Source organism: Macaca fascicularis, chromosome 20, assembly GCF_037993035.2.
Source record: "Macaca fascicularis isolate 582-1 chromosome 20, T2T-MFA8v1.1".
In the NCBI taxonomy this organism is placed as follows: Eukaryota; Metazoa; Chordata; class Mammalia; order Primates; family Cercopithecidae; genus Macaca; species Macaca fascicularis.
Window position 1 is genome coordinate 43,552,840 of NC_088394.1, and position 14,539 is coordinate 43,567,378.

Below are 14,539 nucleotides of genomic sequence, written 5' to 3' on the forward strand. Positions count from 1 at the left end.
TTTGAGGCCTTTTGCATGTACTGCTCTGTAGATGGATCTGTTATTGCCTATGCTTGTGAATATTCTTGCTCATTAGAGACAGGATATTGTTGACTCCCACCGACTACTTATTTATAAACTGCCATTTTTATTTAGTAATTGTTAAAAACAACATAAGAACAAACTGCTCAGTGTGTGGAAGAAGTCTTTATAACAGTATATCTCAAGAGGACATGATTAAGTTTATTAGCTTAACATAAATAGTTGTAGTCAAAGTCTTGTTGCTATGACACAAAAATGAAGGCTTAGAGAAGAAAGGTACATATTACATGAGAAAATGCAGGACTCTGGTATCAGGGCTGGATCTTGACATTAGGCAACACAAACCAGAACCTGGGTGTCAGGTCGCCAAGAGCACCAGCTCTTGGAGAGTCCTTACACCTTCTCTAATAAATTTAACCACCGCCACCCTGCCAAGAGATAAAGCTGAAAATACAAGGATCCCTAGAGTAGGTAACAATTTAAACTCGTACCCAGATGTACATAATGTTACAAGGCAAGGATTGGAAGCAACATGGAAGGAGAGGGAAGGATGCCAAAATCTAAGGCTCCCACGCTGTGCTCTTAGTATTTAGCTGCAGGCTGTCGGCTGCTAATACACTTTTATGCTCTCCTGCTGAAAGCTCTAGAGAACGCCAACAAAGCTTATTCTTTGATAAACATACTCTTAAAACAAATTAACCCAAATCTGTTTTTTCTAGTCTAATTAATATTAGCAACTTATTTTAATAATAGGTGAGTTTATATCCTACCAGACAACATGCAATCAAGATTTAAAAGGCTAACATGGAGAGCAAATAACTTGAATGTGATATTCATTCATTCAGCAACAAACACATGCTATATGCAGAGCACTGTGTAGGACACTCAGATGAAATGACTTTGTCCCTGTTCTCAGTGACCTCTGAGTTTACTGGTTTGACAGAAAAAAAAACAGTGAATTACGGTTCACTTTGATAACTGTTATAATAGATGTTCATACAAAGTGCTTGTGGAATCAGAGGCAGTAGAAGGCCTTCTGTTACAGAGCAAGTGAAGACTTAAAACAGTTTGTGGCTTATTTTATATCTTGTTTTAAAGATGGTGTTAACAAATGACTTGCAATTTTGGTGTCGTGTGGCTAAAAAGACAGACTTGTGAGCAAGAGCCGACCTTCCTGTGCATGTGTTGAGATGGAAGATTGTTTTTGGTTGTAGCTGTAGCGTCTGTGTTCCTAAGTAGCTACTCTTTGGAATTCATCCTCTAAGATATATTGCCTAGTATTCTGCTCCTTATAAGTCTGCCTTTTCAAAGTAAAGGTGTTCCCTCAAATCTTAGCTGATGCACATATTCTTATGCTAGCGGTTGCTCCCTTTCTTCTGAGAAGCCACTCCCTCCCTCAGCCCACTGAAGAGGATGTGAAGGCAGACAGCTGAGAGCAGGGTTTTTACACAGCATGTGGTTAATATTCATGATGTGATGACTGTAGTGTGATTTGCTTCATGGGGATCGGAATACAGAAATCTGCTCTATGGTACAGTCCTAGTATGAAGTACTTCTGTATTTCTGGGTAGTTTGGTCACTACTATGTCTTTCGGTGCACTAAATGTTATGAATGTGTACAACATGGGGGCAGTGTTATATGCACCCTGGAATGTGGGGAGCACTAAATAGTCACAGACCTGCCGTACCATGGTTCAGAAAGTTAAGGAGAATCATTTTACTGTAACAAAGAGTAGTATTTAAAGGAAACCCACCTAGATCAACACATTTTACTATACATTTATTTCTGAAAATTTGAAACTATTAATATATGAGGTAAAGGGGGCTGCATCTAGTGTTATGTGCTGTGGTTTCAGTGCAGCTATCAACATAATGCTTATAAAGCACCGTTTCTGGCCAGTTGACTTTGTCTAAAATCACTGCTATTCCAGAATCAATATTCACAGCACGTGTGGCTCAGGAGAATATTCAGTTGCTCCCTCATTCATCTATCAAGTATTTCCTGAGCACCAGCTACATACTAGGCACAGTGCCAACTTGGGCTGCTGTTCTACAGGAATGTACAAGTCGAAAAGAGAAAGAGATACAAACCCAACTCTCACATAGATGTGTGCACTATGTCAGTGAACAGAAAGCTCTGGCAACACCACTAATTTTGTATACAATGAAGTTATTATGTGAAATCGGTCCATATCACAATCACTAGATTGTGTAGAGATAGTTGGTTTAATTTTCCATTTAGGAAAATATCGGTTAGATTTATTTCTCTCATTAAATGTAAAAATAAATTGCAGACAGATCAAAAATTGAAAACTTTTAAAATTTTTAAAATATAAAAGCACTAGAATAAAAAATACAAGAATATGTTTTAGCTGTTGGGAGGGGAAGTCCATTTTTAGAATGATACCAATGCCAAAAAGCCATTGAGGAAATGATTGACAAATACTGTATAACTAAATATAGCAAACAGCCTGGCATATCAAAGGTGCTTGTGAAATTTCCTAGTAGAAAAATGTTTATATTGAAATACCACATGTTGAAATGAGATTCCACCTACTGTGCAGTCATTCTCACATTTCATAACAACACTGAAGAGGAGCAAACTGGGCAAAGTATTTGATTTAAGGGGCAATACTCTTAATATACCAAGATTTCTTAAAACAAAAAAGGATGCCAAATTCCCCCATAGAAAAGGGAACAAATGAAAAAAGTTACAAAACATACAAATAGTCATTAAATATATTAGAAAATGCTGAACCACAAAATATTTTAATATAGTAGTTTAAAAGAAAAAACAAAATATTATTTTGACCCAAGAAGGTGGCAAGGCCTGTACACAGTTAATACCAGTGTAAATTGGTACATTATTTCTAGAGGGTGACCAATCTCACATTATATTTCAAAGATAATGTATTCTCTTTGATCCAGCAAGTCTAGGAAATTATCCTGCAGATATAATGACACACTGTCCAAAGATGTTTATTGAATTATTTTTAAAATAACAAAAAAAATGGGAGCTACCTTTATCAGGAGATAGGAGTTAAAAAAGGTAAAGGGGCTTCTTGATTAGATTAAGTGCTCAGCTCTGACACTGATTAACTCTTAATTCATTCCAAGACTGTTTTTAACCTTCTAGAAATTCTAGAAGTTTCTGTTCCACTGTGTCACCCTTCCCTATTTTGTAATACTTCTGCAGACTTTTCCCCCTCAGTTTTTATTTATTTATGTATTTATTTTTGAGATGGAGTTTCACTCTTGTCACCCAGACTGGAGTGCAGTGGCACCATCTCAGTTCACTGCAGCCTCTGCCTCCTGGGCTCAGGCAGTTCTTCTGCCTCAGCCTCCCTAAGTAGCTAGGATTATAGGCGTGTGCTACCACGCCCAGCTAATTTTTGTATTATTAGTAGAGACTGGGTTTCACCATGTCAGCCAGGCAGGTCTTGAACTCTTGACCTCAGGTGATCCACCCGCCTCGGCCTCCCAGAGTGCTGGGATTACAGGCATGAGCCACTGTGGCCAGCTTTCCCCCTCAATTTTAATATTTCTTCAATCATTTCAACATAGAAATGTACAGAAAAAGTATAGACTCATTTTAACATCTTTTTTGTTTGTTTGTTTGTTTGTTTGTTTGTGACGGAGTCTTGCTCTGTCGCCCAGGCTGGAGTGCAGTGGCACGATCTCAGCTCACTGCAAGCTCCACCTCCTGGGTTCGCGCCATTCTCCTGCCTCAGCCTCCCTAGTAGCTGGGACTACTAGGCACCCGCCGCCATGCCCAGCTAATTTTTTGTATTTTTAGTAGAGACGGCGTTTCACCGTGTTAGCCAAGATGGTCTCGATCTCCTGACCTCGTGATCTGCCCACCTCAGCCTCCCAAAATGCTGGGATTACAGGCGCTAGCCACCGCACCTGGCCCATTTTAACATCTTGAAACTGGAATACCACAATATTAAGTTTAAAAAATGGGACACAGAATATATGTTATATGAACCCATTTATGGAAATATACACACATATTGACATGTGTATAATATGAGTATATATTTATTGATGTACTTTTAAGAGTCTTTAACCCTATCTATATTCTTGGTGCCCCTTAGGGATCATACAATAAACTATACTCCTTTCAGCATATACCAGAGAAATAGTTGTTGCAAAAGGGATTGTGAAAATAAACAGGAACATTCACTTTGAGTGTATGGTTTGAATATTTCATAAAATGTATATAATCAGAAAAAATCAATGAAGACATTTTCATTTTGGTGGGAAATACTTGAAGGTGGAAATTTAGTAGGAGATTATGGGCCTAGTTTTAAAAATGTTAAACAATTAGATTTTTTTAATGATACAGAAAGCCTTAGCCTCTTTGTGTTCTTTTACGAATCAGAGCCATGCACGTTGTACATTTATAGCAGTGTAAGAACAATATCAAATTTAAGAATGTTGCTAAGTAGATCTGCAAAAGTTTTGCTCTCAAATCTCTCAGTAATCCAAAATCTAAGCTAACATCTTTGGCTAGCTTGTCTTCCTACAAGTTTTTGGATTAGGGTTCCCTAGCTTCTTTCTCTCTGGAAAGATCAAAAATTAACAGGGCAATACTCAGGGTCAAGAAAGTGACATGGATTCTTACCTGACTCTAACTTACAAACTTGTGTCTTACAGGCTTATTTCCACCTGGGTATCAACGAAAAGTTAGGACTCTCCGGAAGGCCAGATAGGCCCATTGGCTGCCTCGGTACATCAAAGGTACTCATGAAATGTCCTCAAAAAGTAGTTTTGGGATTCTAATACCACATACTGAAATGGTGTTTGACCTGCTATGCATCCTTTTTCATTTTCATTATGTATTCAGACTACTTATCTGAAGTATTATTTTCTGCTAGTAAATCTTATTTTGCATAATATCGTGGAAGTCTTATCTAAGCTTTGTAAAATATCTAATCATAATGATATTTACTCACAGACTTTTTCTATCATATTTGAGGTAGACTGCTTTAAGTTTATTAGTATACTGATTCAATCAAGAAACTAAAATTTTTAAATATTATATGGATGTCACAAGCTATTAATTTATGTGCTTATTCAGAATTAAACATCAGTTTTTATTTTTATTGAGACTTATAGTACTGCACCTTTGCCTTTGGTATGTTCTTTAGTTATTTGTTTTAAAACTTTTTCCCTTACAGATTTATCGCATTTTAGGAAAGACTGTGGTTTGTTACCCGATTATTTTCGACCTAAGTGATTTCTACATGTCTCAGGATGTTTTCCTGCTGATAGATGACATAAAGGTAGCTTCAGAACACCTTTCTTAAAAATGGAATGACTTTGTTTCCACTGATTTTATGATATGTTACTATATTGAGTACTCCCAGATATCTGTGATACTAGGTTAACACAGTGTAAAGCATGACAGTAAAACCACCTGCATAGCTTTGGAGAGTGTAAATTACTTGCAGCATTGGCATAATAGATGACCTCTGTCTTATATACAGTTGTATGACTGCTCATTGTGCCTTTCTACAAATGAAATGAAAAGATACAATTCAGAAAAACAGGGGGACCTATTTTGAAAAATATGTTCGTATGACAGTTTATATCTTTTTGAACAAAAGGTAAATTAGCAAAATAATTTTATTCATGAAGAATATCCAGTAAAACCTCAACTAAGTCATAACTCCATGAGTTAAAATCTTCACTCCCTTTTCTGCTTACAGAGCAGAGAAGGTTAGAATCATGATTTAAAGCATGAAATCTGGAGCCAGACTGCATTCGTTAAAATCTTGGCTATGCCACTTGCCAGCTGTGTGTTCTTGGGCAAGTTACTTAACTCCTCTGTGCCTCGTTTTCCCATCTGTAAAACTGAATAATAATTAAGGGGTGTTCTGAGGATTAAATGAGTTAATATATTTAAAGTACTAAGAATAGTGCCTGGCATATGGTGAAGTATTATATAAGTTTTTGATGTGATGATGATGATTATATTTAAGTCTTTGAGATGACTGATTGATTGACAGATAGATAGATAGATAGATAGATAGATAATTAGTCAAATAAAGAACTGCCTCTACATTGCTAATGGTCTGTATAAATTCAGTCCAGTCTTCTCCACCTGCTGTAATATAAATCCCTAGTAATATGAAGTGAGTTAATCTTCTGAATGGCTGGCATGATTGTTCCTCCTGAGGCCATTCTTGAACTGTACATTTTAGGCTTTTTAAAAAAAGGAGGCCAAGCACGTTGGCTCATACCTGTAATCCCAGCACTTTGGGAGGCTGAGGCAGGTGGATCACTTGAGCCCAGGAATTCTAGACCAGTCTTGGCAGTCTCTAAATAAATAAACAGATAAATAGATTAAAATTTTTTAAAAGAGGGGAAAAAAACCATTAAAACAAATGTAGTGTGATTACTTTTAACAATGAAGTTTGAAATCACTGAACTCCAAGAGGTGTTCAGCGTAACTTGCATGTACCCAGAGAACCTGCTAGAGCACTTCTACACCTGAGTAGTCTAAGTTATTCAGGGTTGGATTGTGAACTGTCTTGCTACATAAGAATTTTGTTGGCTCTTTGGCACTCATGGTTGAGCATCCTGTTCGTCTTAGATACTGTGTCATTCTGTTTTGACAGAATGCACTGCAGTTCATTAAACAATATTGGAAAATGCACGGACGTCCACTTTTCCTTGTTCTCATCCGGGAAGACAATATAAGGTAGGTTGATACAAGAAGTAAGGTGCAAGTGTCTCACTGCCATGAACGCAGTGAGCCCTTGGGAAGAAAGGCCTCCTTGGATTTTTTTGTATACTTCTTAGTAGGTGGTAGAATACTTTGTATATATAAGGGGCACTTAGTATTAGATTATTAATTCACCATTCTGATGTTAATCTGTACATTTTGTTTATTTATATTTTTTAGAGGTAGCCGGTTCAACCCCATATTAGATATGCTGGCAGCCCTTAAAAAAGGAATAATTGGAGGAGTCAAAGTTCATGTGGATCGTCTACAGGTAGCCTTCTGATTTTCAGTATGCTTCTATTTTCAGGACAGTTAATCTACAATACAGCTATGTTTCTTAATATATGTTCTCATTTAAGGTTTTTGTCTTAAGGTTTTATTCTCTACCTATCTTCCTATTCCTATTGTCACCTTTCCAGTTTATCTGATCCCACGAAGTCAGATGCTTAAACACTTGCAGCGATTTCCTGTGCAGAATTTTAACTTCAGTAGCTCATCTCTAAAAGCTAGGTCCATAGTGGTGAAGTGACCTGCTTTATAACCTTGGGCTTTTAGGGGCAGACTGGCTGACTGTTGGTCCAGTGCTCTTTTTCCTGCTTTATACTAACATCCAACCTGGGAATAAACCTTGTTCTGTTAAGAACTTCACAGCATTATCTTCACAGCTCCTAAATTACAGAAACATTCTTTGGTTCACTGCTGGTCATAACAGCCTCTCTGTCCACAGTTCTCTCCTACTAAACACTCTTTGTGCTTCAGCCAATACAATAACTACTGTGTCTTGAATTTTGTGGGGTTCTGTCCCTCTGCTCACACCATTTTCTCTGCCTGGAATATCCTTCCTTCTTTCAGGGTTACTGGGCTTTGAGGTCTTACCAGACTTTAAGAGCAGCTCTACAAAATCATCCAGATGCAAACATACTTCTATTCTTCAACATGCTTTCGTGACCTTTAACTACTAAGATTGCAGTCTATTATATAGGCTTATATAATTTATTTCTGTAAAATAATAATGATTATTCCATGGTGTCTTTCACATAGTAGGTGCTCAATATTAAATAAGAAAGAGGAAAGTTTATAAAGAAAGACCTATATAGTGTTATAAATGGCATGTTTGCATACTCATTCACTGGTGATTGTATTTTGCATACTTGATTTTCACCTAGGCATTTATCTTTTTTCCTTTGTTTTCTGTTGCTTTGTCTTTTTGTAACGCCTCCTGAGGCAATTTCTTTGATTTTTATCTTGCAGTTCTTCTATTGAGTTTTGCATGTTGGCTATCATGTTTTAAATTTTCATTTTTCGTAGTATCCTGTCCTATGGATATTTCATGGATGTCATATTTTATCTTTTCTGAGGATATAACCTAGAGGTTTTTTCTTCTTCTTCAATTTTCCTTTCCTCTGCATTATGACTTTCAGGGGTTTTTCCCTCAGTCTTTCATGTTGGAGGCATTTGTCAGATGTCCAGTATTCTTTAGCTATTTATTAATTTTTAAAAGTGAAGGAGTAAAAAGTTCAGAGGAAGCTGTGTGCTTGGGTACAAAGATTCTCTTTTTCTTTTGTTACTATTTCAGCTTTTGTTTTTGATTCAGCGGGATACATATACCTGGGTATATGCATGATGCTGAGATTTGGGGTGTAAGTGGTCTCATCATCCAGGTTCTAAGCACAGTTCCCAATAGTTTTTCATTCCTGGCCCTCCTTCCTCCCTCCCTGCTCTAGTGGTCTTTTTTTTTTTTTTTTTTTTTTTTAAATACTGCCCCAGTATTAGGATTCGCTGGGTTGAATGGTAGTTCTGTTTTAAGTTCTCTGAGAAATCTCCAAACTGTTTTCCACAGTGGCTAAACTAATTGACATTCCCACCAAACAGTGTATAAGCATTCCCTTTTCTCTACAGCCTCACCAGCATCTATTGTCTTTTGACTTTTTAATACTAGCCATTCTGACTAGTGTGAGATGGTGTCTCACTGTGAGTTGTTTTTTTGTGTGTGTATTTCTTTGTTTGTTGGTTTGTTTGTAAGACAGGGTCTCGCTCTGTCACCCAGGCTGGAGTGCAGTAGAGTGCACAGCTCACTGTTCCCTCAACCACCCAAGCTCAAGGGACCCTCCCACCTCAGCCTCCCAAGTAGCTGGGACTACAGGTACATGCCGCCATGCCTGACTAATTTTTTAGTTTTTTGTAGAGACAGGGTCTTGCTGTGTTGCCCAGGCTGGTCTCAAACTCCTGGGCTCAAGTGATCCTCCTGCCTCTGCCTCCCGAAGTGCTAGGATTACAGGCATAAGCCACTGCACCCAACCTCATTGTGGCTTTGATTTGCATTTCTCTGATGCTTAGTGATATTGAGCTTTTTTTTTTTTTTTTATGTTTCTTCCTGTGTTTAGGAGAAAGATTCTTGATGAATTCACTTACAAGGTGATCTGATGGCAAAAGCTCCTTTTTGTTGTAGAAAGCCTCAGATGCCAATATCTGGAATTCTTTTCTCTAAGGCTTTTCAGTCTACCCAGAAAGTACATCTCTAACATCATGACCAAAGGACATACACTTTGTTTCCATATCCTGAGAGCAGGGTGAAGGAAGGAAACCAGGGATCCCACTGTGAAGTATGCAGTCTTCAACCAAATCCACTGTTTAATCCTTGTATCTCCTGCTCTCCACTGTGTCTTATACTCTTGAGTACAGTGTTTTTAACCAGAGAAAAAGCCTTTTGTCTCTCAAAACTCAGGGAGCTGAAAGCAGATAGTAACTCCCTAAGCGTTCAGGGAATGGAAAGGAACTTTTGGACCCAGTCTTCCTACGTGGAATGTCCGTGAATCCCAGCAGTGTCTGGGTCTCAGGGTCCTGAGGCTCTTTCCTGTTCTCTTTGTCCTAATGGATTTATACCTTAGTGGGTTTATACCTTAAACATTTTTTTCCACTATTATTTGACGGATTTTAGGAAAAACAGGAGTTAAATATATATCTTGGTCATATTAACCAGAAATCTACTTTTGATTTTATACTGAAATATCCCTTCCATTCCAGGATGTAGCTAGGCATTTTTCTATTCCTTTTAAGAAATAAGTGGGCCTATATGGAAAAGAAAAAAGACCTAGATAATCTTGAAGAGAAATATAAGATTTGAATAAATGATGGGCTATACCATATCCTTGGATAAAAAGACTGTTACAAAAATGTGAGTACCTCCTAAATTAGTCTACTAGTTCATTATAATCATGGTCATTTCAGTGGATTAGAGCTTTTGGCAATTTCATATGGTTAAGGGCCCACCAGGGAAGAGGGATTTCAGTAAATACTTCAGACTTTCAGATGACCCTCTTGAAAAGCTATACCTTTGAGTAAAAGGGAATCAGAAATAGTTCACTCCTCACAAAGGGTAGTGGATAACATCCAGAACCTCAAAGTATTTCTACAAATATGTACAATGTCTGTCTTTCATTCAAAATTATCAGGCATGCTAGGAGTGATCAACAACAGAGAGCCACCTACATTGGTTCAGATATTAGAGTTATCAGACATAGACGTCAAAATAACTACGATCAATGTGTTTAAGAAATTAGATAACAAGTTGGAGAATTTTATTAGAAACTTCAATAGTATATTAAAAAAGAATCAAATAGAAATTCTAAATGAAAAATTCGGTCACCAAAATTGAGGTCAGTGAAACAGTGTAGTACTTATTCACTATAATTGATGGCAGAGGATAGGTAACTCAGAAAAACACCCCAGTATACACACAAGAACTTAAAATAATATGTGATCAAGGAAACAATGAATTAATGGTGGATGTATAGATTATTTAATATATAGTTTGGGGAAAATTAAGGAAGTTAGAGTATCAACTCACTTCATACACCAAAATACATTTCAAGTGGATTAAATGACTTAATGTTAAAAGATGTTTATTTTAAGAAGAAATCAAAATACTTTCAAGCTTTTATTTTGGGCATATCATAAGCTATCAGTTTTAGCCCCTAATGTTGACAAATTCTTAGTTTTGTGATGACTTTGAGTTGAAAATAATTTTACTTTACTTTGAAGTTTAATATTCTGCCATGTTGTGTAAAGTTTTCATTTTATTTGAAGAGTCATAGACAAATTATAAAGACAGTGCAAAATGCGGTGATTTTCTCTCAAGTTAATAAATTGAAGGTTTCTCCTTTTCTTTTTATTTTCTTTTAATGTCAAGCACAGCATAGCGTTTTAAAGTTAGAATGATATCCTTTTTAATCCTGCATCATCTGAAATTGGGAAACTTTTTGCTTATATATCCTTATACACAAAGCTCAAGTTGGTCAAGACCTTAAGATATTTCATCTAATCCCCTCCTTTTACAAACAGAACTAGAGCTCTTTGTAGGACAGTAACTGTCTGTAGTCCTAAGACTAGTTACTGCAGATAGGAATAGAATTCATGGTTTCCCATTCCTAGTTCACTACTTTTTATACTCAAGCACCTGAACTTTCATCACTTTCTTTTCAGCAGCAGAGTTTAATGTCTACTTCACTACCTATCTCATTTTCCCATTTTTAGTTGTGTTTCAGAAATTATAGGAGAAAGAGGTCAGTAGTTTTGTCATGATTCAAATAATTTTACTTTTTTTTTTTTGAAACAGAGTCTCACTCTGTCACCCAGGCTGGAGCACAGGGGCGCGATCTTGGCTCACTGCAACCTCCACCTCCTAGGTTCAAGCGATTCTCCTTCTTCAGCCTACCAAGTAGCTAGGACTACAGGCATGTGCCACCACGCCCGGCTAATTTTTTGTATTTTAGTAGAGATGGGGTTTCACCGTGTTAGCCAGAATGGTCTCGATCTCCTGACCTCATGATCCACCCGTCTCAGCCTCCCAAAGTGCTAGGATTACAGGCATGAGCCACTGGGCCTGGCTGAGTTTTACCTTTTTTAAAAAATGTAAATGGAAGTTCACCATTTGTGTTTTTACTTTTTCCTTCTTTTATTTAAATTAAAAATATTTATCAAAAGCAAAATGTAAGTACATAACTGTTCTAGACTTATAGTCATCAGTAGCCCAAAATGTCAATGATATTTTTGAAGGTCTTCTGAATTTAAATATGTACTTTGCCATCTCTAAAAATTGTGGTAAAACATACATAACATAAAATTTGCAATCTTAATCATTTTTAAGTGTCCAGTTTAGTGGTGTTAACTACATTCACCTTGTTTTGGTGATAAATTGAATTCACCTTGTTGTGCAAACAATCTCTAGAACTGTTTTCACCTTGCAAAACTCAAACTCTATACTCATAAACAACAGTTCCTCATTCTCCCCACACTCCAACCTTCCTTTTTTTTTTTTTTACTAATATAATCAATGAAAATGGCATCTATATGCTCCTCTTGGGTTTTATTTCAAATCCTTTCAAATTTCCGTATCCCCTGATCCAGTTTTACTCATTACTAGGATCCCAGCCTCTTCTCCCAGCCCCATTACCCAGGACATCTCTCCATGCAGTTTGTTGCTAGCCATGCTTTCCATGCCCCAAATAGACTTGGTTTCCAAATCTCTAAATGTAATTGGAGTTTTATGCCCTCATGCTATGATGGTATTTTAGAGTTGCCTTTTCTTTTTTTCTTTCTATGTCATACTTTAATTTTACAGCTTAGGTGAATGTTTTGTCTTTAGTGAAGCCTCCGGGACTAGAATTAATTTCTCCTTTCATTGTCCTTCTATGACATTTTGCTTGAATGTTTGCTATAGCTCTTGTTTCATTTTATGTTTAGCTAGTTTCTTCTGCCTGCCTCGCTCTGTGGTTTGTAATCTTGTTCAGCTCAAGGTTCACTCATCTCTGCATCCCCAGAGTACTCTCCTCACTACTGTTATCTGTGGGAAATATTTAAATATTGCCTCATTGATTCAACAAATATTTATTGTGCTCCGACTGTAGGCACTAGGGATGTAGTGATGAATATGATACACAAGGTTTTTGACCACATGGGACTTAAATTCTAAAGGGAAAGCCCAACAGAAAACAAAGGTAGGTTGGGAGAGTGATGGGAAGGAATGCAGTCTTGGGTAGGATGGTCTGTTGGAAAGGACCTGGTGGGATATAATTGAGTGTTTTAAATATATTGCATTTGACACATACAGTATTATTTAATTACCATCAGAAATAGAATGCTAATGCCTAGCAAATTTGTTGTTAAGTTTGCTTTTTCCAGTACTAATATAGGAGCTTCTACAACCAACTGAATTTTTTTTAATCAAAAGCCCCATAGATTATTAATGGAATTTAGCATTTGTCTATAACTCAGAGTAAACATTTATTTTATGGGCTGAATTAGAATATAAGGGTGAGTAGGCTAATAAAACGGAAATTATTCAATACAATTTTTTTCTGTTTAAGCATTAGCTATAAGCTTTAAGAATTAAGTAATTCTTGACTCTCTCGTCTCTCATACCCTGTGTTACAATTTATTATTAAATCCTGTTGTCTCTATCCTCAAATTGTATCCAGAATCTAACCACTTCCCATCACCTTCAGTGCTATTATCATGGTCCAAGCTACCTTTATCCCTCACGTAGGTTTTTACAGTCATCTCCTAAATTCCAACTAGACATAAGACAGCCTGTTCATGCTCTACCTGGTCATAGGCAGTTTATGTCATATATCATAAGCCTCCAATGATTTCCTCTCTCACACAAACTGGAAACCACTGTTCTTCAAATGGTCTATGTGCTCTCCATGGTCTGGACCTACATCTCTTATTTCATTTCCTACCAGCTGCCCCATCTACTCTATTTCAACCACATTTTCCTCCTTACTGCTCGCAAAGACACTAAGCATGCTCCTGCCTCAGGACCTTTGCACTTACCACTCCCAGCCCCGTACACTCTTCCCTCAGATCCATATCATTGACTATAGTCCTTTCTTCAGTTTCTGATTACATGTTACTTTATTAGAGAAATCCTTTCTGATCACCTATATGAAATAGCTAACAACCCTCATCCTACTCCCCTGCCCTGGTACTCCCCATCCCCTGCCTTTTCTTATTTCTACTTTGCACTTATCACCATCTGACATAATAAATACATATATGTAGTAATAATATATATTATAATTATTATATACATAGAGTCATATGCTACATAACAGCATTTTAGTCAATGATGGACCATGTATACAGTGGAGGTCTCGTAAGATTTTAATATTGTATTTTTACTGTACCTTTTCTATCTTTAGATACACAAATACTTACCATCATATTACAGTTGCCTACAGTATTCAGTACATGTTTGTAGCCTAAGAGCTATAGGCTGTGCCATATAGCTTAGTGCTTAGTAGGCTATACCACAGTTTGTGTAAGTACACTCTATGGGTGTTCACACAACAACAAGATTGCCTAATGATGCATTTCTCAGAATGTATCTTGGTCATTAAGCAATGCATGACTGTGTGTGTGTGTGTATATAGCTTTTTTATTGTCTATCCGCTACACATACCTTTAAGAACAGTTTCAAGAAGGCAAGAATGTTATGTATTTTGTTCATGCTGTATCCTCAATACCTAACATAGTACCTAGTAGGCCTTCAATAAATATTTGTCTAACAAATTATTTAACTGAATAGCAAGATGTATACATGCTAGCCTACATATTAGGAAATATCATTCGATGAACCTGCCTAGGCACAGACCCTGCTCTTAGGGAACTTACTGTTCCAGAGTGACCTGACTATAGCCAGGCTAGTAAAAATGTGCAGATCAACTGCATAGTCGACCCTTCTCACTCAAACTCAAGGAAACTTTATTATGATTGCTATTAATA

General features: G+C 36.9%; 1 protein-coding gene across 11 annotated transcripts in view; it reads left to right on the top strand.

Moving 5' to 3' along the window:
* Positions 1-14,539, top strand: part of PHKB (phosphorylase kinase regulatory subunit beta) — a 232,916-nt gene that overhangs the window by 181,758 nt on the left and 36,619 nt on the right. For all 11 annotated transcript variants that reach the window (XR_012428701.1, XR_012428700.1, XM_065537576.2 and 8 more), the window contains 4 exons: positions 4,681-4,764; positions 5,205-5,309; positions 6,648-6,730; positions 6,935-7,025. Coding sequence is in view for 9 of the 11 variants with exons in the window: in XM_065537576.2 (XP_065393648.1) it covers positions 4,681-4,764; positions 5,205-5,309; positions 6,648-6,730; positions 6,935-7,025 (363 nt within the window). In the remaining 2 variants the exon portion in view is untranslated. The remainder of the gene's footprint in view (positions 1-4,680; positions 4,765-5,204; positions 5,310-6,647; positions 6,731-6,934; positions 7,026-14,539) is intronic.